The sequence below is a fragment of the Akebia trifoliata genome, unplaced genomic scaffold (genome assembly GCF_017979445.1).
Source record: "Akebia trifoliata isolate Shusen 1 unplaced genomic scaffold, ASM1797944v1 Contig01321_ERROPOS274149, whole genome shotgun sequence".
In the NCBI taxonomy this organism is placed as follows: Eukaryota; Viridiplantae; Streptophyta; class Magnoliopsida; order Ranunculales; family Lardizabalaceae; genus Akebia; species Akebia trifoliata.
The window spans coordinates 26889-54465 of NW_028237668.1; the positions used below are offsets into that span (position 1 = coordinate 26889).

Below are 27577 nucleotides of genomic sequence, written 5' to 3' on the forward strand. Positions count from 1 at the left end.
CTAATGATTAAACGACGAGATAAAATGTACGTGGTAATGTGGCTGACGTGGCAAGTGCATAGAACCGTAGACATTTGTCCTTGTGTATCCGGAAGAAAAAGATCTATGGTTCTGTGCACTTACCATGTCAGCCGCATATGTTTTAGCACATCCCTTTACCAAGACTCATTTTTTAATTCTTTTCTTTTTTAGTATTGTGAAACTTCATAAAAGAGAAGAGAAGGCAGCTTACTGAATAGAGGTTGAGAAGGCCTACGTGCAAGCAAAAAAAAAAAAACTACCAGCATTCAACAAAATAAACTACACTTTATGACATCGTCACATATCTTCTCCCATCTAAAGATAAAATCCTGAAAGAAGAGGTCTCTAAAATCTTTGGAGAGCTTACTTTAGAAATGATAAGACCCAAAAATGTTAAAGTACTTCACAAATCGAAAATTCCTTTCATGAGAGGTTCCTTTGCTTCTTTCTTTCCAAATCCCCCCAACAAATCACAAATCGGGATAAACCTTCAAGCATTCTCTTCAAAGCATGCAAAGCTATGGATTGTCAATTCTGAAAGAGGGAGAACATTGATTTTGAAAAATCTAGTCTGTGGGGGATTTTTTGAATTTCCCACTCCTTGAGATACGTGTTACAATAGACAATCAGAACTTCCTTGAGATAAGTGTTACAATGATTGATTAACTCCTCGAGATACATATTGTAATAAATGAGCAACTCTGGTCATCTTCTTTTATGAATCTTTCAAGTTTAGATCATCTTCTCCGGTGGAGCTTCTTAGTCTCTAGTCGCAATAAGATGTTGCCTTAAACTGAAAAGACACTAGTGGGTTGCCGGCCAAGGAGCCTTAAACTGAAAAGACACCAATAGGTTGCCGGCCAAGGACCCTCTGACGATCAAGTTAGATCTTAGTTTATTTGTAGAGCTAAGAGAAGAGTACAAGTATAAGAGAATTTTGTGTGGCTTGTACTTCTTGGTTTGACTGGGATAAGTATCCTTATTTATAAGTTTGACTCGTTGAAGGAGGTAGTAACCTCAGTTGAAACCTCTTTCCCATGTTCTCTTGCATTTATGGTGGTTAATGCCCATGATGTATTAATGACAATGAAGACCCACTCCTCATGGTTCTTGTAACATATATGAGGAGTGACCTTAAATGTGTAACTGTCTTGACTCGGTGGCAACTTAATTCTTCGAGTTGACTCAGTTGAGTTATGTAGTTGTGGTTTCTTTAGGTACCATGCATATTTTGTGCTGCTTAAGTAGCTTAGTTTCAGCAGGAGTTTCCCCTTAGTTTGGTGACTGTGCCACCACCCAGTATGAAGGGACGTGTTGTCCATATCTCTTTAGTGTGTATTGTTCAAGTGAGGGGTCGGACTAGGAGGCCAAGGTACCTAGCAAGGCACGTTTGGTTGAGGGGTCAGCATAAGAGGCCGAACCTCCTAGCAAGGTGCATTTGATTGAAGGGTTGGACGAGGAGGTCGAACCTCCTAATGTACACCTTGGGTTGAGGGGTCACCAAGGTGGCCAAACCACCTAACTAGAGCACGTTGGACTGAGGGGTTGGCCTAGGTGGCTGAACCACCTAGCTAGAGCACATTAAGTGAGGGGTCGGCCTAGGAAGCCAAAACACCTAGATAGAACATGTTGAGTGAGGAGTCGGCCAAGGGGACAAATCTCCTAGTGTGTCCGCTCGAGTGTGCATGCTTGATCTGATCCATTTCAATTCAGGTTGGCCCGGGTCATTGTGCCTCGATTTACTAGCTTTGCTAATCCCAAGGGAAGTGGTTTTTTTGGTTCCTACACAATCTATGCTAAAGAGACTTATGAAGTGGGGCCAAATAGTTCGGGTGAAGGTGCAATGAATGAAGATTTTATTTACAAATTATTCTCTAGCTTTGGATAGGGAGAACAAATCAAATCAACAATAATGTTACCATGAGAGAACATAATCTTGTCTGAGGGAATTGTTTAGATAATGAGGCCTCTTTTCAGAGTTCCTAGATCCCCAAATGAAAGGAACTGGGAACACAAAACTATTAAAATGAGCCAAAGAGTGGCTAAAGGATTTGATAGAGAAGAAACCATCTATGACCATCTATGACTCTTTGTCCGTATCCAAGAATCTTACTACAAAGGAGTTATTGCAGTTTCAAAAATCTGACAAATAAGTAAACTAAGGATTCTACTTTCCATTTTAAAATTCCTCCTAAAAATGAAATTCCAGGAAATCTCGCCATAAGCCCGAACTATGAAATTTTGTATTAGAGTATGTTTCTTATTTAAAATATTGTACAAGTTGAAAAATTAGTGTACGAGGGGGAAGTTACCGTACCTGTGGTCTTCCCAGAATCTACCCTATTACTTTTTCCAACTCTAAAATCAACCTTTTTCATAAATTTAGGCAAGACATTTTGAATACTCCTTCACACACTACTCCCATAGTATAGTCTACCTCATTCTTTCTCACCCCAGAGTCTTAGCCCCATATTTGCCTAAATCACTTTACTTCAAATATTATTATGTTCAAATTCAACACCAAATAACCCCTAGGGGTTGTTCTTGATAAGCTTCTCAGGAAGGGTAGGTCAAGTGTTCGGAACCCCATGAAGAAATGAATTCCTTGGGGCCACCCTCCAGGATCCGGTTGACCCTCAAATCAACCATTTGCGCATAGGACTTTCTGAGGGGACGGTGGAGGTGACTGTGGGATTACTCTCACCCCAGGGTGGGGATAACCCATGATAAGCAAAAAAAAAAAATCAACACCAAATCCATAAGCCACTTCTCGTGCAATACAAAATTCATATTCTTAATATTGTGTGCTTCCAACCCAACTACCCTTTCAGGGGAGCAAGTGTTTTTCCAATTCACCAAAGAAAGATTAAAGCAGGGAGATCATCTTGATCAACAGTACATTATTCTATCTGGCTTTCTATTTATCCTTGTTCACATTTTTGAGTTAGAGGTTAATTCTCTTTGGCGATGGGGATTAGTAAATATGGGTGCTGTGATGGTGGCTCGGAAAACAATTGTTGGCCATTATTTTACCTTGGCATTTGGCACATAATATCCAAATATGCAGAACAACTTCAAAAGAGGGATCGCTTTTAATGTTGGAAGACATGACAAAGTATTGCAAGCTAATTCTATCACGCCCCTAGCTACAATTGGGATGACACAATTTGATGGGAATCAAATCCATAGATCAAACCCTATGAGCCATGACAGCTTGTTCTAGTTAGTTTCCAAGGATGTACATGGGAGTATGTACTATTGTGTTAAATCAAAAGCATAATCTTATAGATAAAATTGGTTTCAAGCCTATTTTTATTGTATGCATTTTAAATACAAAAATGGTTAATTAACTGACATATTCTTATCTAGACGTATGTTTGGCTCTTGATTCTTATTAATTTAGATACTTTGCATTCTTGAATTTGCTATTCAAATGGTTGATTGTTGTTGTTTTCATTCGTTTGTTATTATTTATAGAATAATTAATGCATGTTTCTTATGATTTTGCAATAATTCCTTCGAATCTTGTAATCATAGAATTATTTGCCTAACTTTCTCCAATGTATTGAGTATACCTTATGTTCTCATTAAATAATGAACAATGTTTTTCATTAACTATTTCACTTCTCTTAATGCAATGAATTTGTCCAGTGCCACTAATGCAGACAAATATGATATCTAGTTTTAGTCACCCTCGAGACAGAACTATTGTGAGTCGACATGAGATTTCAAACCATGAGCATAATTATTGCTTTTTCATTGAAGTTGAATCATTAATTTTTCCTACTTATAATAATATCTTGAGAAATTTTGATTGGATTATTGAAACAGACATACTTTTAACTACTGTTTTTCAACTCTTCAATATAGGTTGGCCAACAAACAAAGAAAAATAAAGTGAACAGCATTCAGACATACATCCATATACTAAAATACAGCTCTGTTTCCATTTTCTTTCAGCCTGAACAGATTCCAAGCCTACCATTGCCAGGTCATTTGTCCAAACAACAGGGCAGAGTAAGAAATATTTCCAACTTTTGGTGGTTTTTGCAAGTTGTTGAGTTTGCTTTGTTTCAGATTTGTCCTTCATGATGCTTTATTAGTTGATCTATAATTTTGTTTTGGTTTTTGTTTTTGTTTTTGTTTTTGCTTCTTCTTTTTGTTTTTTGTTGGATCCTTCTGAAGCTGGTTTTGTGCATATATTAAAACTTTCTTTGTATTTGTGTTTTTTAGCTTATATTGACAGACCAATTTTTCATTATAGTACTAATTTTATGTGGAATAAAATATGGTGTTTCGGGTGTAAATAATCATTATATCTTTTCAATGACTGCACTCCCTTCCATTTCTGCTCCATAAAAGCTCTTTGAATTTGTGACTTACCCATGCAAAAAATCTTTTCGAGTTCTGAAAGAGTGAGTTATGAAGGCACCCCATTTTCTACCAATCTTACAACTTGCTTCCCGTTGTTGGCATTTTTCAGTGATGAACAATGATTCTCTTAACCTTCCGAATAATCTTTGAGAGATAACTTTAGGTACCCAAAACCATTTCCTAATCAGAAAAATATGTCCCTTCAAATGCATCTACATTATATGTCATATTAATCACACTTAAATTTTAGATCCATGAACTTGATTGAGAAATTGGGTCGGTCTCTGGATCTGAAATTCGGGATGTGACACTTTACCATGGCCTTCTTTCTACTAGAGACTAAGGGATAACAAAATATCCTCATCTTCTCCCTCATACGAAAACTGACCCGTGGACACGACTCGAAATAGGATAGGAAATCAGTGGGTAATGGGTTTTGGGTTATAATAGTGTTGAGCTGCTTACATGATATTATTAAACGGGTCTGCGTCTAGGTTAGATATGTAAACCCACTAAACCTATTTTAACAAGTTTAGTTATTATCTCATTAACGTGTTATTTTAAATCATAAAACATGGAAGGTATCTCAAATATCAATAATTATTTAAGGATTTTTAAAATTACTTATTTTTACTAGAATTTTGTGAAACTTTTTCGTTTTTTTTTTTCTTTTTTTTTTTTGTTCAAATTTTATAAAATATAAAGGATGTTTTAAGATTTGTTTCAAATAATTAAGGGTTGAAATTTTAGTTAGGGGAAGAAAAATACTTTCCTTACTAATTTAGTAAGAAAGTTTCTTTGCTGCATTACCCTTTGGCACTCGAAAACATGATCCGATGCCACATTGATATAGAGGACAAAATTCTAAGAACTTTGGATGATTTTTTTCAGAAGATAATTAATTTATATCTTGTGGTACTTAATTTAGGGCTGTCCATGGATTGGGTGTTGATCGGATTGGGGTTGATCCAATAAGGATTGGATCGGATTTTTATCAGAACTCAATATGAATATTCAAATCCCATCCATTAACAATTGGATCGGGTCCAGATCGGGTCAAATCTGATTTTATATACAAAATCTAAATAAACGTCATACATCTCAATATATATAATATAATTTACCTACTTTCTAACATATTATTGGATCTGGACATGATTGATCCAGATCCAATCCAATAAGATATCGAATCGGATCCTTAATGGAATCCAAAATATTGATCCAGACCCGAAGTTATCGGATTCTGGGTCTGATCCGATCCATTGACAGTCCTAAGTTAATTTCCATTGGTAGATATTGGTTTATGGATGTGTGACTTTATTTTAAGTAACGATATTTTATTTTTGGTGGTGAAAATGAAATTTAATTTTTTCAATTAAGATTATAATTTTCCTTAAAAAAAAAAAAAAAAATTGTTTTTGTGTTTGGTGGGGGAGCCAAGATTCTGTACTGTTGATTGAGTATGGAACTAGTAAAATACAATCTTTAGGTAATCATATATTTTCCTAGAAATTTAAATTCCAGGGGAATGTTATTTTCCACCTTAGCATGGAAAATGAATTTCAACACCTATACTTTCTTCCGACCACCCAATGTTAGTCTCGTATGATTATCCCAACCCCAAAAATAAAATCCATAGTTTTAAAACTCAAGAACTCTACTCGACTCGGATATCAATTGAGTCAAGTCAATCATTCACCAGTCAACTTGAATGAGTCAAATACAATATATTAAAATTATATATATCATATTTATTATTTTAAAATAAATAAATTTTTTTTTTCTTCAGAAAACATAGATCGCAAAATAACTCATCAATATTTTGACCGAATTAGGTGCATTTTCAAATTGACTTTGCCGAGTTGACTCAAAGATTTGTCATTGAAATACTTCTAAATCCAATGAAGTCGATTCAATCGAGTCTGAAGATGCTAAAATCAACCAACTTTTTATATAATATATATTCCTAGGTGCAATTGAGAAACAAAATTTTACATTTTTATTTTTTCGTGATTAATTTCCCAAGGAATTCAAGGAAATTGAATTCTTGGCAATCATACAGGTCTTGATGTGTTTTTTTTGTTTTTTTTGAATCACTTAAAGAGTCTCTTGAAGAAGACAATGGTTCAAATATTCATCAAAACCTGTATAAATTACGTTTTTCTAACGTAGTTTAAATTCTCGTTCAACATAAAGAAAGTATGTATTTTAAAAGCTAATCAACATTAAATCATTTGAACAATATATAAGTGAGCAACAATAGATATTGGAAGCGATCAACCATATATATGTACTATGTAGCAGTATTTTAAAAGGAAAAATTATTTAATAGTCTCTGACACTAACTTTTCTTCCAATTTGATCCTTGACTTTCGCGGGTTATCAAAATTGTCCATTTAGTAAATCCCTCTTTTCAAAATAGTCCTTGAACCTCACTCTCGACATTTCTCATGTTTGAAATGTTGAAATTGTCCTAATCATTCAAACTCATCATTTTAGTCCCAAAAATTAGATTTTTGATATCCTAGTTGAGTTTTGGAGGTTCCATTCTGATGAAAAGGATTCGAGAAAAAAGAAGTCATTTTCAAGGGTTTTTTTTTTCATTTTTTTAAAGCATTTTGAATATGTATCTTAAAAAATTAGGATTTTTCAATTGTTTTGCTACCTTTTTGGATGAAAATCATTCAATGATGATTTTTTTTGTTTGAAATCATCTACACAAGTCATCATGTTAAGTTTTAAGTCAATCTTTCCATGTATTTTAGTTGAAAAAATTCGAAGAAAAAAAATGAAATTGGATGGGTTTTATAGTGTCAAGGTCGATAATTTTTCTATTTGAGTTCATTAGTTTTATTGTTGAGGTTGACGATTTTTTAGTTAATGTTGGCCTCACCAATATATATATATATTTAAATTGTTGACCTCAACAATAAAAAAAAATTGGTAACCTCGACAATAATTTAAAAAAAAAATTTGTTGACTTCGACAATAAAAATATTGAACTCAAAAATAAAATTTGTTGACTTCGACGATGTAAAACCCACTTGTTCTCATTTTTTCAGTGTTTCCAACTAAAATACATGAAAAGATCAACTTAAAACTTTACATAACAACTTGTGTAGATGATTTCAAACCAAAAGAACCATCCTTGATCAATTTTCATCCAAAAAAGAAGTAAAAGAATTGAAAATAGTTTCTTCTTCCTTCTCAAATCGTTTTCATCTTATTGGAGTCTCTAAAACTCAACTAGGATGCCGGAAATCCAATTTTGTTAGACGAAAATGGGGAGTTTGTATGGTTAGGATAATTTCGACATTTCAATCGTGAGAAATATCTAGAGTGGGTTTCAAGAACTATTTTGAAAAGAGAGATTTAATAAATAGATTATTTTGATAACCCGCAAAAGTCAAGGACTAAATTGAAAGAAAAGTTAATGCCAAGGACTATTAAGTTATTTTCTCTATTTTAAAACTTAGATACCACACCATTGATCGGTCCGACTGGGTCAAACCAGACCTACAAGTATTCACAGGCCAAACCGATTGAAAAATCCATATTTACCCGATTGATGGGTCTACCCCTCCATATTTTACGGTTTTAGTGCATATTGAGATACACGCTGATGGCATGCCCCTTGTTACCAATTTGTTGTTTTCTTTGTGAATTTTTTTTTAATAAAAGTATTATTCTTCCAAATACTTGAATGATTCGAAAAACTTGTGTATTTTAATGAAAAATAAGTTACTATTGGAACTCCGTTCTCCTCCATCAGTTGGACTTTTCAATCTTTCTATCATCTCCACTCTCCAATAGTTCAATAAGGTAGGTCTTTCTCTCACTCTCTTTGGCAAATCGATTAAAAGAAATTAATATATCAGAATTAAAAACAATGAAGAAGTAAATCTAAAATCAAATCCATCTCTACAACTTCACATAGAAGAACTGAAATCAAATCAATTTATGCAACTCCTTGGATGTTTTTATATTGATTTTCCTTTATATTTTTCTTTCTCTTGATAGCAAGACTGGACACCTCTCTCTCTCATTTGAGTTCAAAGGATGTTCATATATTTTGTTGGAACTTTTTTTTAGTTTATTGACTATTGAATTTTTTCAATGATTGCTTGAGATATAAGTTATAAATATTTTAAATTAATAGTAGATGTTTCTAATTGTTCAGATCTTTTCAAAATATTATATTATTAAGAATTTTATAAGGATATTGTAAATAAAAGTAAATCTTTTATTGGATTTTTAGATTGATAATTAAATCGTCCTAATTGTTTGCTCAATTACCCAAATGGAGGAGGAATTAATTATTTTTTGAATTCTGATTTATTATATGTATGCCACATACTCTAGATTCTAAAATCTTAACTCACATAATTGAAAATCATCGGATCATGATACATAGGTTGACACCCTTTTTAAGCACTAGAATTATTTGTTCTGAATTTGTTAATAAAACATGTAAAAAGTATAAGCCACATATTTCCTATTTAGTGAATGTTTGACCAAATTTTTCACTTTCTTTTCTTTTCTTGCAATAAAAAATAATAAATAAAAAAAAAAAAACCGAGTACTCTTCGAAGCACTAAAAGTTTTACTCGAAATTGAAGAGCGATTATAGGAAGAAAAACAAAAAAAAACTCTTACAACATTATTACCCTGAGTTTTATGTTTTATACATGAGTTAAAGTGGGGGGTAATAGATGTGTGTTACCAGGACTAATTTACAACGGGGCAGAGATTCACCACCTTCTCTCATGTAATTCCCTAGAGCTACATTTGCGTAGCAGCCCTCAAACAAGTTGCATTTGCAGAGCTTTTACAATGATTTTAAAACAGATGAAAGGCAGCAAGATATACATGAGAATCTATTTATATAGCCCACACACATGATGATGATGACCCATGAAGCAAATACCGGCTTTCTTCCCTTATCTCCCAATAATTCCTACACTCAAAACCTCTTTATAAAGGACAACAGACAGCATCAGTTGCCCTTCGCTCGACGATATTTATAAATCATCATGGTGATCTCCGCCAATGCTTCTTCTTTGGATGCAACTTGAAAGGGCTCCAACTCTTTCTACGTTTCGAGGTCTCAGAGAAGAGGCCAGAGGCCAAGGCCTGCTGAAGCCACACCTCAAAGTCATCCTCTTCTTCCGTCATCTCAGCATCCAAATCCCATGCGAATCTGCTCGGGTTGGACCTTTGTGCCATCTTCTCCAAGCCAACCATGTTTACATGAAAGCTCGGGCGGTGGGTATTAGGCCTACAAGTCATTCCCTGTGTACAACAATTTTAATGGGTTTCTACGGGAGGAACCATAAGATGATATCATTTTTTGAGTTCAAAATCAATGAAGCCATAAGCTATGTTGAAGGTTCCATTTTACAAAATGATGCATGACAAAGAAACTTCTACGTTTCCATATTTATAAGCCTCAGTGAAGTAAAATAAATAAATAAAATGGCCATACCATCGAATAAAATACAAAGGGCATACCATCTTTTATTTATTTATTTGACTAGGTTTTTGTTCTTCCTGCAGTCAGCTGCATTACCACCCTTCTATCATGCAATTTTCCCCCATATCATCAATTCATACCATTCGATCAATGGACCACCCCTTCGACCATAGCATAAAATTGATATTAAAGGATCAACATTGCTACTTGGAGCTAGAATTTGGATGGCTTGAAGTAGATAACAATTGGCAAATTTTGATATACAAAGCAATTACATTATCTCAGAAACTGTTTACTTCCCAAAGGTTAATGTAATCAAATGGATGGCTAGGTTCATCCAATTGATATGAGGTCTGTGCAATGGCCCATCCAAGATGATGTCCTCGAATTTCTTTTGTCCGACAGAAAAATGAAGGGGAAAATATACATTTTTTTTACAAGGCTTTGCAAAACTTCATTCCACATTGTGTTTGATACTTATTCTCATTTTTGTCATTAAGTATAAAGGCAGATATTCAAGTCAGTAAGGGTTCCCATATCTTAAAAGCTCATGTCCAGACAAGGATACCCAGTGTTGCATAAATATATATATATATAGGGGGCGGTTCAAGGTACATATGTAAAAAAAATGGTTTTTCAAAATATGGGTTAGAAGTTTTCGATTGAGCTGATTTTTTGCGAGGATGGTCACTATGATGAGAAGAAACTTCTAAATCCATCAAAAGTGATTTACAAATTATTGGCAAAAATTATCAACAAATCGACGGTCCACATTCTAAATCACTTTTAATGGGGTTAGAAGTTTCAGATTGGACTTTTTTTTTTCGGATGATCTTCCCATCATAGAGATCATCCTCACAAAAAATCAGCTCAATCCGAAAATGTTACATTGTTTTTACATATGTCCCTTGATCCTGACCCAAATATATATATATATATATATATATATATATATATATATATATATATATATATATATATATGTATGTATGTATATTTTAATGTTAACTTGGAAATTTATGGTTATTTTTCCCTCTTATCAGACTATGGATTACTCGAGGAAAATTGAGGTTGATGCCAGATATCAAATTTTTTTCTCCTCTTCTGCTATACCACCTATTCATAGGGTGAAAAACCAGCATAATATATATGACTAGAGGCATATTATCAGCTTGTGTAATAAAAGAGATGAACAACTGACCTGACAAGTGGCCCACTCCGACACATCAAAGATCTTGCTCTCAGCACAAACAAAGGCACGCGGAATTTCCACCTGGAAGGAAAGGGACGAATTTTTAAATACATCAAGGGTCAGTGAACTTCACACCACACACAATTAGACTGAATGTACATTATTGATAGTAGATGCAGTACGTAAAGCAAATCTTTTCCTCCATGACATGGTGAAAAACAACCAGAAAAGACAAAAGTTAGAAAAAAAAATTTGGAGCTTCTATTGTCACACCAACTTTTACTAACGGCACCCCCAAGATGTGTTAATTCTTTGGTGATTTAAATATGAATTGGGGTAGCGTTAGCAAAAGTTGGTGTGGCAATAGAATCTCTCAAAATCTAACATCAGCATGCACAATAATTGAGTGTTTTGCAGTACCATTGTACTGATTAAGCATTCTACCTTACAGTCTACTACGATGACATCCATACTACGCAAAACAAATAGGACTAATCAAAGCAAGATCCTCAATGGAAGGAAAATACCTTCTGAGGCCTTGACGTGACTAGTGAGCATCCATATTCAACCCATCCATCCCCATCCTTGGCTGGATGATATAGACAGCAATCCTGATGCGAAAAAAGAGTGATGTTATATAATGCTCAAAAAGAGTAAACAACTAATATTGTCGAATAAATTCAAAATTAGCCTAACCTTACACCACCGGGCCTTGGCTTTGGTTCTATTGGTGCATACCCATATATGTGAGTTCCCACACTTTGTGCATTGTATACGCCTTGACTCTTCAGATTGATAGTCAGCACCATCCTGCCAATTGTAAGAGATAGGTACTCTCATTCCTAATCATATAGGTATTGGCTACAAGACTACAAGTTGTTTCAAGTCAAGGGTGGAACATTGATATACTGACAAGTAAAATTGATTAATATTTAAATATTTTTCCCCACTTCTTTTAGTTTTCCTCATAGATGACAATAAAAGGGAAAAAAGTAAAGACCTACGCCAACAAGATAAAGCACAAAATGATACCTGCGGTGAACTGCCACGTGGCTTCTGACAGACAGTTCTCGATTCTTCCTTCCTCAAATGCTCATCATAGTCTTTCTTCTTCTCAGAATCTGAAAGAACCTGAAAAATCATCACCGTTACACATCACACAGAAAGGTCACCCCAGTTCTTGAAATCAAGGTCAAAAAAGGCACGGCATTGTGCACGTTTTTCGCCAGACACATCCAAGTTGACAAATCCAACACGGCAGTTTCTTTCTTTCTTCTTTTTGTTTCCTTTTTTTTTTTTTTTTTTCCTAAAAGGAGGATAGTAAATTTATTTAGTTGTTTTATATACAAATCTACTAATATCTATTAAGTTATTGAATATAAATATATCGTACATGGAGATGTTTATTTTACTTTAACAAATACGGTATATTCTTTAAAGATTTTGTATTTAAATGGGGTGGTCTTTTGTTAAATTATATCTAGGTAGGTCTTCTGAACCTCTTTTCTCTTAATGAAATTATATATATAGGGTCAGGTTCGGCAGCCAACATAAGGGAGCCAACACATTTGTCCTATATGGCTTAAAAGTTTCGGATTGGGCCGATTTTTTTTGTGGGAGTGATCTCTATGGTAAGAAGATCGACCTCACAAAAAATCAGCCCAATCTGAAATTTCTAACCCCCTCAAATATGGTATAGAAATTGTGGACCGTCGATTTTTTACCGAAAATTTGTAAATCACTTTTGATGGACCTAGAAGTTTCAGATTGGGCTGATTTTTTGTGAGGATGATGTCCTCACCATAGAGTCCATCCTCACAAAAAATCAGCTCAATCCGAAGCTTTTAAGCCATATAAGACAACATTGGCTGCCGAACGGAACGCCACCCATATATATATATATATATATATATATATATATATAAAGGCATATTCATTCCAATTTATAAAACAATTTAAGTTGAACATAGCTAAAAAATTTATATTATAATTTATGTGTATGAACATGATGGACTTCTTGAAGGATGTCAGACAGCTGATATGCATGAGGAAACCAACACGCAAGTCCATGCTATCATTACATAGCTTGAAATAGTGAAATTATCAATTTACATATACATGAAGCAAGTGGAAAGAAGATGGAAAAATTGCTACTTCTAATGCCAGAAACTTGCCTCATATGCGCAGTGAAGTTTTTTGAATGATTCACTTGCTAGTGGACTTCCCATATTTTTATCAGGATGCACAAGCATGGCCTATAGATGAAAGATAAGCCATGAGCAAAACAAGTGTTAACAGAGAATAAACAAAATAACTGACAGCATAATGGAGTTTAACCACAGTGCTATCTAAACTTTCACCACTATCACAACCACACCAATGGGTCCAGTTAGGACCAATTGTCCTTTTTTTTCCCAATGGCCCAAGAAAGCCGAATGGATTAAACTAATCATTCAATCCAAATGACTTTTGGTGAAGAACACTTCGGATTTGGAGTGCAGAATGGATGCAACAGAGTTGAGCGTACCTTTTTCTTGTATTCCTTCTTCAATAATATGGCATTTATGTTCTTGTTACGGGAAAATCCCAGTGCTTCATAATGATTCAAACTATTCAATATCCTCCTCATCTCATCAACTGAGTTTGCATCGGCTTTGATCACCCGGCCAGCAGAAGACTCTCTCTGAATATTCACAACAGTTGAAGTAGTAGATGCATTGCTTGATGATTTGCATGAGTGCAAGTTTTCAGCTTCTTCACTAGGAGCAGAACTTTCACAATCTCCTGAGAAGTCATCTTCTGTAACTGGTTCTGATTCTTTCTGTTCTTCTAAGTGTGTATCTTCACTTACATTTTCATATCCTTGGAGAAAGTGATTCAAGAGATCATTTGAAAAGAAAGCCAGGTTTATCGAGAGGAAAACTCCGAGCCAACCAACACGGACTTTAACACAATAAAGGGCATATGCAGTAGCCATTAAGACCACCAGCCGTGCATGATTTAATGAGAACAAATAACCTGTGTTTGCATGGTAAGTGTAATAACTGGTTTCAGTATCTAATCTAGAGAGCAATTGGGTTGGGGGTAAGATAAAGGATTAAATAGAATGAATTTCACAAAAATGAAAATAAAGACAATTAAGAAACAGATAAGATATGCCTATAGAAAAAAGACACAGACAAGATAGATTTAGTTTCCACCTTTTCTCAATAGACACATAGTTTTTTTTAATATTATTATTTCCCAATTCCACACATCCAAAACAGGAAAAAAGAAAGAAAGAAAAAAGGAAAAGAATTTGAGATTCTGTTGAAGAAATGGCAAAGAAAAATGAGGTAAAATAGAGAATTGAACTGGCACTAGAAAATGGCCAAGGAAGTCTTTTTTTTTTTTGTCAAGATGACTGTATGTACAATATAATATACCAATGGCGTATCAGCATACATTATACACCCGTAGGGTGGAACCCAGTAACTGATGGATCTCAACAGGGAGATCTACAGAGCAAGAGAAATGACTCAACCGGATGAGGATGCAAATGAGGATGGCATGGATTTAATCAGTTGATGAAATCCTAACTAGGATTCACGATTGTTATATTTTTATATGTTGAACAATAAAGACTTTGAATGTGTTATTGACCTATAGTTTAACATGGGATTTGATGATGTAGCATGAGACCACCGCTTAGTAGGACAATTACACAACCCTAACCAAAGCCCCATTTTTTCCTTCTTTTTTTTTTCTCAATTTTTCTGAATTTCCAAATTTCCCCTTGCCAACTTATTCCCGAACCCCGGTTTGGTGACTGATAAAAAGCCCAAGTCGGGAGCAATGGTTGGCCAACTTAGAATGCATGAGTACATATGTTTCTAATGTAGTTAAATGCCAAGATGAACCTTTATCGTGCCGCTAGGGAAATTCTTGGTATACTAGTGACAAGGAGAGGGATTGAACCTAATCCTGATCAAATTGAGGTCGGAATATCATTCTCATCTAGAAACAAAAGAAGTGCATAAGCTGACCTAAAGCATCCCACTCTTAAACCACTTTATCTCTCAGGCTTAGAAAAAGTGTATCTTTCTTTAATTGTTGGAAAGGTATTGTGAGGGGACTGAATTGTGTGAGGAAGCATTCAAACTATTAAAGGAGTATTTTGGTTGACCACCAATCCTTTCCTAACTAGAACCTCAGTTGGAAATCTACTTTGAGGCATTAGATTTTTCTAAGTTCGGTATTGTTCCGCACAAAGGAAGAGAAGTCAATGTGTTCAGTAGCAAGACTCTCCTGGACAAACACGTAATACTTAAGAACAAGAAGGTGGCCCTGGCATTGTTTACTCCAAACAAAATTTGTGATATATTTCTAGATACATGCCATTACATAATTATCGGATACCCCCAGAAGATCATCCTCAAGAAAACAGAACTCTTCAGAATAATTGCAAAATGGGCATGTGCAACTAGCAAAGTTTGGTATTCATTAAAAGTCAAGTATCACAAAAAAAGGGTAGGTAATCGAGCAGGTTACGGATTACAAGATGTCAATCTAAAGCTGGATAAGTACAAGTAGATCATGTATGGCTATTGATTAAGTCTTTATGCAGGTGATTTTTTAGTGTTGTATAGCTCATAACTGTGATGCAAGTGTTCAAGCGCTTACCTAATTGTTGTATGTCTTGTGATGGAAACACCTGTACCCCCTCTATCATAGATAGATGAGATATAAGTCTAAGTAGGGGTGTTCAACCGGGTAACCGGACCGAAACTGGTTTACCGGGTTTTAGTCTGGTTTGGGGGCAAACCGAGATGACCGATTCCGGATTCAAACCGGACCAGTGGACTGGGGGTGAACCCGAAAACCATGAAACCAGGTCCAAATTGGTCCGGATTTGACCCGAAATCCATAAATTTTGTATTTTTTTTTTTTGCATAAAATGCCATAAAAAAGCTATAAAAATCCAAATAAATACTCTTAAATTGAACATTAAATAATAATTTCAAACTAAAATTACAAAAATTGACAAATAAAAAAACTTATAAATAAGTTGGGTGTTACAAATTGGGTTGAAGAGTCTATATAATAAAGTTAGGAGTGAAGAAGAAAAGTAAAAAAGTGTGGTGTAGGTCGATGGGACAATTGTCCAACTACAAAACTGTAGTTAAGGGGACATTTATCCCCAACTCAAAAAACACAAAATTGTAGCAACTCAATTATATTTTATTATATAGATACAGTTCGTCCGTGCTACGGCACAAACATCCTCTCTCGGGTTAGGGAGTAAAAGCATAAAAAATAAAGTTGGACAAGTATTATTGAAAAAATTTAAGGCTGAACGGGTACAAGATAAAAACAATAAAGTGGGTTAAAGGTGTAAAAGAGGAAATATAAGAAAGTTATAAGGGTGAAATGTATAAGAAAATAAAGTGGATCCCACAAAACTAGAGCTTGATGAGAGAGTTGAAGGGGTAAAAGGAAAAAAAATAAAGTTAGAAGGGTATTATTAAAGAATTTTGAGGTCAAAGGGGTAAAAGATGAAAAATAATAAAGTAAATTAAAAGGAATAAAAGAGGAAATATTGTAAAGTTAGAAGGACTGAAGAGAAAAGGAAATAAAGTGAGCCCCCCAAAACTATAGTTTAATTGGAGGTTTATCCACACACACAAAAAAATGTAGCATTGTGGCCCTAAAACCGGGTTAAGGAGGTAAACATGGAAAAAAATAAAGTTTGAGGGGTATTATTAAAAAAATGAGATTAAAAGGATAAAAGATGAAAAATAATAAAGTGGATTAAAGGGGTAAAAGAAGAAATATAGTAAAGTTAGAGGAGATTAAGAATAAATGAAATAAAGTGGGTCCCAAAAAACTATAGCTTGATGGGAGGTTTATCTTCGTTGGATTTGTTTCCCACAAAAGTGGGCCCCACCATTGCTATTAAAAAATTTGAGGTTAAGAGCTAAAAACTAATAAAATGGGTTAAAAAACATTAAATTAGAGGGAGTGAAAGGCAAAAACAAAAAAATGCGGTGTAAGTTCGAGGAGACATTTGTCCAACTACAAAATTGTAGTTGAGGGAAAATTTATCCCAAACTCAAAACACACAAAACTGTAGCAACTCGGTTGTGTTTTACAATATATATATACAAAGGTAACATTTGAATAATTACTTGAGTCTCACGACTCCCAAGTCCAAACAACATCCATGTTTTATATATATCTATGAAGTAACGTTTAAAAAGTATTTGTCAGTCACTTGAGTGTCACTACTTCCAACAGCACATTGCTCACAATTTTAAAATTTTAAAAAATGTCAAATCGATCTCAAAATCACTGAAGTAGTACAAAGCGGGTAAAATATTAGGTTCACGGGTTTCGGTCCGATTCCGAGTTCAGTCAAGTTTCAGGCACCTAACTCAAGACCGAACCTATACCCATCGAGTTGGTCACAGTCCAGGTAAGAAACCAGTTTCGGATTTTTGGACACCCCTCAGTCTAAGGATTTGGAAGTGTTCTTGTTGCAAAACTCTAGAGTTGTGGTACGTTGTTTTCTAGACTAGTGTGATGGTGTCTTCTTGAAGAATGACTGATTAGTGAGAATCTACTGTTCTGAAAGGAACAATGAGATTCTACTCCATAACTTCCTATCTATATCATATTCTTAATGGTGCGATTCTATCATTGGACCAAAGCTTGGATTACTCTAGTTTTCTTCCAATTAACACACTTCTGATTAGGGGTGTTCAATAAATCAAGAACCGATAGCCCGAACTATATTTTTTAACCCGAAAACCAGGCCAGAACTGGTTTCTTACTTGGACCGTTACCAACCCGATTTGTATAGGTTCGGTCTTAGGTTAGGTGCCTAAAATCGAACCAAAACCGAAATCGGACCGAACCCGTGAACCTGATTTTTGACCCACTTAGTACAACTCCAACAATCTTGAGACCATTCTGACATTTTTTTTATTTTAAAACCATAGGAGTGTGTTGTTGGGAGCCATGACACTCAACTGACCGACTCTAAGTGCTTATTCAAACATTACTAGAAAAAATTGTGGGCAAAATTCTAGACAAAGTTGTCTAATATGGCTAAAAAGTTTCGAAATGGGCTGATTTTTTGTGAGAATGATCTCTAGGGTGAGATCATCCTCACAAAAAATCATTCAATTCCAAAACTTCAAACCCCATGAAAAGTGGTTTACAAACTAATGGTAAAAATTGACGGTCCATGATTCTTCAACATGTAAACTAGGGTTAGAAATTTCATAATGGATTGATTTTTCTTGAGGATGATCTCCTCACCATAGAGGTCAACGTCATCCTCACAAAAATCAGGCCATTCCGAAACTCGTAGCACATATAAGACAAAACACGTCGTCTAGAACTTTGTCTACCGAAACCGACTTTACATATATAAAACATGGAAACCCGTGATTATATGAAATTTGAAAAAAAAAAAAAAATTATAAAAGTAAATACAACGGTAAAATTCAACTACTCATGTACTTTATATTTAAAACTACCATACTTGTTAGAACTTAGAACCACCATAAAAATGGCTAAGGACTAAGACATAACATCATCAATCTCTCATATTCTCATACACACACACACTCTCTCTCTCTCTCTGAACTCTCAAGAACTCAAATATCTAGACATCAAGATCAAGACTTTCAAGTTTCAATCTCTCTCTCAACTCTCAAGAACTCTAGCATCCAGACATCAAGATCAAGACTTTCAAGTTTCTATATCTCTCTCAACTCTCAAGACATCAAGATCATATTAGTGCAACTATAGTTCTTAAGTTATATTATTTAGTACAACTCTCGACATCCAGGTTTGATTGTTCAAATTCATTGTATTATATTTTCTTAATTATTATAATTTTTTATTTATAAAATGGATAGGGGGCATTTGCAAAGAATATGAAAGGAAGTAAATGAATAAGGAGAAGAATTGAAATTTATAATTTGTAACACCCAACTTATTTACAAGTTTATTTTTCAATTTTTTTAATTATTATTCAATCTTTGAAATTTTAGTTTGAAATTATTATTCAATTTTTATAGTTTTTTTTTTTTTGGCATTTTATGCACACAAAATAATGCAATTTTTACAAATTTTATGGATTTCGGGTCAAAACTCGAATTGGTTTGAACCCGGTTTCACTGTTGTTTAGGTTCACTTTCAAACTACCGGTCCAAGTTGAATCCGAAACCAATCAGCTAGATCTAAGTTTCAGTTTACCCCCAAACCAGACTAGAACCCCTGAACTTGGTAAACCATTTTGGTCTGGTCCAGGTTACTCAGTTGAACAAGGTCTCAAATCATTTCGTTGTGTCAGTTTTTCCAAAACCCAAAGCATAATGAATTGGAATTGAAACATTCTGAATGTTCCAAAACATTTTTTAATATAAATAAAAATAAATTATTGAAAGAAAATAGGGTAAAGATGACTTCTGATTATAAGGAAACTTATCAAAAGGAGCAAAAAAGACAACCCTAGCCTTCCTCTAGATTACAAATGTTCTCCCATCTAGCAACAAAGTCCTCAAAAAGACTCCCTTAAATTCTTTGAAGACCTTCCCCCAGAAAACAGCATTCCCAAGATTGATAAAATAATATCCTTCATTTGGAACTCTTTTCCTTCAAAAGTATGTCTATCACGCTCCCTCCACAGCCCCCAACATATGGCAAAGGGAAGAAGACTCCAACATAGGCGAAGGAAAGCGGAGGTGCAGCTTCAACTGGCTATTGCTAGTAAATTCAGTATCAAGCTTGGAAGCCATAAAGGAGTAGCCCCACACCAACCAAGATTCAAACAACCCCTTAATTGATCTTGGAAAATTACCAACCACTCCAAAAAACCTAAGGAAGTGATACCATAGTTGTTGGGCACATGCGCAATGTATCAACAACTGATCTACCGTCTCTCCGTCCTTGAAACACATGAAACAACAACTCAGTTATTGAAAACCCCTTTTAATCAATTGATCCATTGTTGTGACTCTCCCCAAAGCAGCTAACCACACAAAATGGAAACTTTAAACGTAACCTTCACTCACCAAATGAAGCAAGCAAGGAAGCTGGCAAATCAGTACCATACATGGATCGCACAGTATAGACATCATCCATGGTACCATCCCACAATATGCGGTACTCAAAGCTAGTGCCAATCATCTCAGGGTCGAGCAATTCCAAAAGACTCACCACTCTACTCAACTCCCAATTGTTGAAATTTCCCTGACACCAAAATCCCATGACCTCTCTACCCTCGTCAATCAAGAAAAACTCAATCGACCTCCCTTCTTAGACGACATTTCACAGAAATCCGAGAAAAGCTCCATCAAGGACACATACTTGCACCATCTATCTTCTCAAAAATGAATCTTATTCCCCCTTCCCAATTTGAATTTCACCTTCCTACAGAATAGGGGTGTTCTTTTCAGAATACCTTTCCAAACTTCACAATTGAAAGCATCTTTAGCGTGTCCCCACATTCCCACCTGAACTCCTTCACCCCGTATTTATCCACCACCACACTCCTCCAAAGACTCCTCCTCGCCGAATCTCCATAACCATCTTGTCAATAACACCGAGTTCATAGTGGCAAAGCTCCTAAAGCCCAGTCCTCCATGATTTTTTGGCAAACACATCTTCCAACTAACCATATGATACTTTATTCTATCTACTTTATCATGCCAAAAAAAAATTCTTACAAATCCTATCCACCTTCAACTTCACACTTCAGGGCAAGCAAAAAAGTGAGAAGTAATAATTCGGTTAAACACATACATAGGTGCCTTGAATCATCGCATTTGAAGCAAATATAATAATATGACTTTTTTATTTGGTTAAATGAAACTTAGAAGCTATAAGATTTGTTCAATGGTTAACTGAGTAACGAAATATTGCAATTGAAATAGGGTTGGTGTAAACAATTTTAAGTTATTAAACACGACCACTCTTTGTCATTAAAATCATTTTAAAGTTATGGTGCACAAAAAAAATTTTGTTTATTTTTAATATATTTCTTTTTGTTATTACTTCTAATATATTTATTTTCCTACTTTAAGTTATAAAAAAATTCTGATTTCGCTATAGCTAAATATTATATCATACATGTTAACAAGCATGTCCAAGTTTCAGGTCTCTAAAAGTTTTCATGTCAAGCATTGCATACCCATGTCAGACAGACATGCCAACGGGACTTTGTACATTATATGTAGTAATTTATTTGTCAGGTAGCAAACATTGGACTAGCAATAAATGTAAATGTCGACATCCAACCTTCAAAGTCGGTAAGGAAAGAAAGGGATACCATACCTCCAACTATAAACAGTGTCCCTGTTACCCAGAAGTTACCATACATCCACAACATCAAAATACCAAAGAACCCAACAATAAAGAGTCCAGGAGTGTAACCCAAGTAATGAATAGCACCTCCAGCAGCACCCTGAAACAATGAGTCCTACTGTCAGTATTGTTATGGATGACATTTTAAGAAAACCCAACTAGTAATGACAACAGCACCCAATGAAGCAGGTACTAATGATTAGACTTGATATATGACTGTTACTGTACGAACAACAGAAAGGAACTTTATTAATAAATAAAGGAAGAAAATAGAAATTTAGTTCTTTGTCTATTCAACATGAATAAATTTCTAAGGAAGCAAACAAAGAATTCTAGGTGCAGAGAAGCCATACAAAATCCAAACGTGGAAAATTTTACAGATGATCCACCTTGGTAAGTTGCTTACGGTTTCTTCTTTTATTTTTCTCTTCTCATTTGATTGCTAGTCAAATAGCTTAAGGAACATTTGGTTAGCATCCCAATTGTAAACCATAGTGCTGATCTAGTAGATAAGAAACAGGTCTCCATCAGATTTACATGAAGAAAGTCACTTTGAGGGAATGATTGAAATGTATGAGATAAGCCTTTGTCTTTTACTTGACATTCTTCAACCATAAGAAGAGATCAACAACATGTTATATACAATATTTGCAAAGTCATCCCTAATCAGAATTTCCAGATCCAACCGATAGTCATAAAGTCGGAGTACCGGTTTAAAAGAGCAAGGGAAAGCTTTAGAAAAAAGGGTAAAAACGATGTGGATATATCATGTGTGTTTATCTCTTTGATTTACAAACCACTGATACCACAATTCTGTAGATATATCATGGAAATTTTGGTTATAGACATTGTAGTTGAGTGGGGCCAAATATCCAACAAGGTGTCAACTACTTCACAAAGGAGATCATACCCAATTCACTATTTCCTATTTCATTTGGACATAAAAATCTGACTGGTGGTATTTGGTAAAAAAGCATTAGCAAATTCTCCAAAAATATGAGGGGATAAAATTTGACCGTCATCGTTATTCCTCAAGACTCCTCCCAACAACTCAAATCATGAATGTGAATCACACAATCACATTCACAAGAAAATCCAAAAAAGTGAAAGAAGAAGAGCAAAAGACAAGGAGGAATACAAAGAATTTGTTGATGAAGTTTGCCACCCTAAACCAGAAACTACATCTTGAAGCTTTAGCGAGAGACGATCCACTATTAACCAAATATTTCAAGTCTCCGTTACAAACCATGGCCTTTAGGCCTCTTTCATCTCTCCCCTCTCTTGTAATATAATTATTTAACATAAAAAAAAATTCCACGCTAAAGATTGCAAAAATCATCATTGGCTAACTTTTCAATTTAAATTCTTCTCATTATCAAATATATCAATTAGGTATATCGAACGAGAAGATACATATTCTGATCTCAAGATGAGTGCCAACCACCTCAAAATGTGTGATAGGCCACATAGAGATTTGCACTATGACAACAAGATACATAAGCTGATATAATTCTAGGGTATGCACACATCTCAAAATGACAAGAGTCTGATTTAGGTTAGGAATTTTTTTTATGCCCCAAAATAGCACCTCTTGGTGGTGAAAGCATGGTTTATCCAAGGTCCGCCTCCAAGAACATCAAATCTCTTTGCTTGAAACTAGACTTCTTTTCATGGGATTATGGGAAAGGAACAAAGATTAAGACAGAAAATGAATACTAGTTAATTAATTTAATTACATGGAAGTCAACCATAATAAATAAATGTTGTTGAAGTTTAGAACAAAAGATACTGACAGAGAAAACATACGTATTTAGATTATTAATTTGATGGATGTTGATTCAAAGAGTGACTAGTGTAAGAAAAAAACTAAGGAGGGAAGTTAGTACCCACCTGCAACCAGATTACATCAAGGATTAGCTTAGAAGCCCGTATCTATTTGATTTAATTATAAATGAAATAACCACTCATATTCAATGCAGATATCCTGGTGTATATCATTAGCAAATGATGTAACTAATTAGCTAACGTGAATAAATAGGCACATGACACGAAACCAAAACTCTAGAGTGCTACTTTAGAGTCCAATGGATTTAGAATAAATAGGACCAAGGCAACATATGGAGTTCAACTTTAGTAATGATGCATAGAAGAGAAGGAGCAATAAAAATTCCTGGCAAGGATATACCCTGAACAACCATTTTTGTTACCTTGGTTTCATAATTCATCGGGATTGAGAGATTGCAGGGAATGATGTCCTTGGAATTAGAGTTGGATGGTTACAATGGAAGTATGCTTCTTTGTTAAATGGAAGTGTGCTTCTTGAGTATTAATTGACTAATAACAATCAAATTAAAGGAAAAAATTTTAAAGAGTAAGACCAGATGCTATGCTTTATGGAGATGAATGATGAGAAATCAAGAAATTATCTATATATATATATATGGGGAGCAATCGGAGGCCCTAAAGAGAGCCAAATATTGTGCCAAACATTTTTCAAAACATGGGTTAGAAGTTTTGGAATGGGTTGATTTTTTGTGAGGATGATCTCTATGATGACAAGATCATCCAAATGAAAAATCAGTTCATTCCTAAACTTGTAACACTAATTTACAAGTTGAAGAATCGTGGACCGTCCGATTTTTGTAAATCACTTTTGATAGGGTTAAAAATTTCAGAACGGGCTGATTTTTGGTGAGGATGATCTCCTCATCATAGAGATCATCCTTGACTGATCAAAAATAAAAAGAGCATCCTCACAAAAAATCAGCCAATTCCGAAATTACTTTTTTTTTTTTTTTTTTTTGATAACGAAGGCTATACGGGCTAGCTTGCACGCATCTTGACTAGTCCCTACGCCCCACACACAGGCTATGGCTAGTGCCTGCTTGGTCCAAGCCAATGCGTGGCCACCACAGGAATATAGTTGGTGGGATTCGAACTTGAGACCAACTAGGGAGCAAACCTAATGATACCCAAGTCTACCACTCAACCATTATATATTCATAGATTGAAAACATAGCAGAAATTAGGATGCCAAGGTGGATGAATGAAAAGATTACAAAAGATAAAATTAGAAATCAATAGATTTGTAAACGGTTCCTAAAAATTATTTACATGATTTCCTATTAGTAGAAAGGGAATGCTGACCAAATGGTCCAGATCCTCCATGTGTATAACATGGTGATTAAAGCATTCAGGAAGAATAACATTCCATGCTACAACTAACAAAAGCAGCTCCGTTCATGCACACAAATAAAGTAAGACAATAATTTGGTAAGAGAAAGCTTTGGATAATTTCAGCAAGAGTCAATAAAATTGGGAAAACATCAGATAAATTAAAAAATAAAAATATTTTTTAAGTAAAAAAAAATATAGAAGTATTTCATATATTAAACGAGAAAAGAACACTATAAAATAATAAAGATAAAAATAATATGTGATCTTTCTAAAAAAATTCATCGATTGAATCATGAATTTTTTTTTAAATCATGATTTAATTAATGACTATTAAAATAATAATTTAACCACAATTTTTGCAACAACAAAAAAAATTCATAGTTTTTTTTGTCACCTTTGAGTACAAAACAATAACATGCAAACCCATCCCATGGAATGGTAGCTAATTTCATGAGCAAACCACTCTCCTCGCAAATCAGTTAGTCCTGGTAGAACTCAAGCATAATTTTCTCAGAAGGCATTTTAATATGCTTATACAATTCATTTTAATGTAATTAGAAGTTTCTGACACAACTTTCAAGAATGATTGATATAAAAAGCAGCAAAAAGACATAATCCATAGGTATTAGGGGACATACCAGAATCAGGATTACATACACCAGGCAAGATATCGACGTCAAACTAAGAAAGCAACTCCACATAATAATGAGCAATGCAGCAGAAGAAAGGCCAACCAACGACCTAAACCCTCGGACAACACAGTCCCTCCATTTTAACAACAGCAACAAAAGAAACTTTCCCAATTTCAAACTCCCACTATACAACATAGGCCAATGTCGATCAATCAAAAAGATTATCTTATCTTTGAAACAACTCACTGTTGTTCTTGTACTCGAGTACACATGCTTCTGTGACTGAAGCCATCTCCATCCTTGCTTGAACAGACCTATATCCTCCATCATAAAAAAAAAAACCCTAAAATCTTCTCATCGGTGGAAGAAACTTATCCGATTTACAGCAACGAAGATAAATCAAAATGTGACCAAAAAACCCATTTTCAAGAAACACTGAGATGCCACTTCTATCAATTAATATCAGCTGAACTGAATGAATCCATAAAGAAACTCGGTCACTCAAACAATTATCTTCTTGTCTTCATTTCACAATATTCGGTCACCATTAATGAATTTCACGAAGAATTCTTCAACAACAAAATCCATGAAAAAACTAAATTCGCATAAAAAAAAGAAAGACAGAAGCTGTTTCAGTCAAATCGAAGTAGATTGCTTCACATGTAAGTTTCCATAAAAGCAACTCTATTAATTTCTTTCCTTTATTTAACAAAAATACCAAGTTCCCTTTTAAAACCCTAGAAATTCCATTCGATCTGGTTTGTTTGTTCACATGTTCTTCTTCAATCTCAATAACGAGTGGTGAAGAGTACAAAAGCAGAGAAACCAATTAGATCTCGTGATTTACCTTTGAGAACACGGAGATTCTCTTGGAAACCCTAGAAATCCCTCGTCAAACTCTTACCAATTGAGCACAAATTGCCAACAAAGATAGAATAGGAAAAAAATAAGTAAAGTTGCTAGCTTTTTCAGGCAATGCTCGTGAAAAAGAAACAAAGAAAAAGTTTGTAGGGCTCCCTCAGAAAAAAAGAGCAGAAAGTAAAAGGCCTTAGAGAGAGAGAGAGAGAGAGAGATTGAGGAACAAAGTTTAGGGTATGGAGAATTGGAGTTGACTGAAATTATTAGGATTATAGCGTTAAAGAGAAGTCTGTTTGGTTATTTTTTTTCTTTTTTCTCAATATGTGAATGAAGTAGCTGGGGATGTCAATGGGTCGGTTTCGGTTCGGTCATTAAGGAATTTAAAATCATAATCATTATATTAGTTCAATTTCAATTCTTGTATGTTTCAAGTTCGATTCTAAAATAAATAGAATCAGAATTAGAATTATCAAAAATCATGGGATTTCGATTTTCAATAAACGAATGAGAAAAAAAATATTTTAAATCATTATATAAAAAAATTCTTTCAAAAAATTAACATATTATTAATAAAATTGTTCCATTAGTTATAATTTGTTATAATTTAGATACAAATTAATTTTTTTTCAAAAATATAAATTTATTTTTATTAAAAATAATAAATTTTCAGAAGATTAACTCAATTTAAATTTCAATCAATAATTTATATGAAAAAAGTGAAGAATTTTATATACCATACATTTATTTATGAAATAAAAAATACCTTAAATCATCTATAATATGGAAATAAATGACAAATAAATCAGTTTCACGTATTAGCTGGTACTCATTAGATAAAACCTAACGGTTTCGATTCCTATTGATTCAGTTCCATTTTAGACCTAACTCTAATCGATTCCAATAAAAAGGGATGCAGAGTTAAGGTATTTGATTTCGATTTCGATTTCGATGTCGATTCAATTTCAATTCAATGGGTACCCATTGACACCCATAGAAGTAGCGAGCTTAGAGATAATAATAGGCTTACTCTTTTCCAAACTGCAATATAAGGTTTACCCTTGATCATAAGTCAATGTTGTTCTTTCTTGATGATTTAATAATAAAATTTTATAGAGAAACGTCCAATCATCAAGAAATAAATTTTTTAAAAGAAATCAAAATTTCCCAGCTAAATCATCAAAAAAACGCAATGTTGACTTATGGTCAAGGGAGATACCTAATCTTACAATTTCAAGGAAGTAAGCCGAATATCACCAATCTAATAGGGTGGTATTTCTTAAATATCCTAAGATATTTAGTGCAAACTCAGGGGCATTAATTCAAATTACCATTCGAAATATACATTTACCCCGAAAGATGGAAAACGTTAAAAATACAATACAAGAATGGTTCCAATATAATTTGAATTCAACCCTTTAAAAGAATTTCAAAAATCTAACTATCTATACATATAAATATATATATATAAGTAAAACTCAAACGTTGATAAAGATC

At 34.3% G+C, this 27577-nt stretch overlaps 2 protein-coding genes across 4 annotated transcripts in view; one reads left to right on the forward strand and one right to left on the reverse strand.

Moving 5' to 3' along the window:
• Nucleotides 1–4331, forward strand: part of LOC147380535 (WPP domain-associated protein-like) — a 29225-nt gene extending 24894 nt beyond the window's left edge. For 2 of the 3 annotated variants that reach the window (XM_086431580.1, XM_086431581.1), the window contains exon 6: nt 3892–4331. The gene's annotated coding sequence lies outside the window, so the exon portion shown is untranslated. The remainder of the gene's footprint in view (nt 1–3891) is intronic. The other variant, XM_086431582.1, reaches the window with a different exon arrangement.
• A 4665-nt stretch (nt 4332–8996) lies between these two features.
• On the reverse strand, nt 8997–26369 carry LOC147380536 (uncharacterized). The gene is made up of 9 exons (XM_086431579.1): nt 25232–26369; nt 21387–21516; nt 13588–14078; nt 13235–13315; nt 12093–12191; nt 11757–11870; nt 11588–11671; nt 11070–11141; nt 8997–9687 (listed from the first exon to the last, which is right to left on the reverse strand). The coding sequence occupies exons 1-9, from the start codon at nt 25553–25555 to the stop codon at nt 9427–9429; spliced, it is 1656 nt and encodes a 551-aa protein (XP_086287705.1). The 5' UTR covers nt 25556–26369; the 3' UTR covers nt 8997–9426.
• Nucleotides 26370–27577: the final 1208 nt, after the last annotated feature.

What these genes read in the sequence shown, in the direction of transcription:
- LOC147380536 (XM_086431579.1), bottom strand. Translation starts at nt 25,555, where the DNA reads ATGATGGAGGATATAGGTCTGTTCAAGCAAGGATGGAGATGGCTTCAG. An exon ending in CCAAGGCCCGGTGGTGTAAG is followed by an intron (nt 11,672 to 11,756) that starts GTTAGGCTAATT and finishes TTTTCGCATCAG; the next exon opens with GATTGCTGTCTATATCATCC. An exon ending in CGGAGTGGGCCACTTGTCAG is followed by an intron (nt 9,688 to 11,069) that starts GTCAGTTGTTCA and finishes TGTTGTACACAG; the next exon opens with GGAATGACTTGTAGGCCTAA.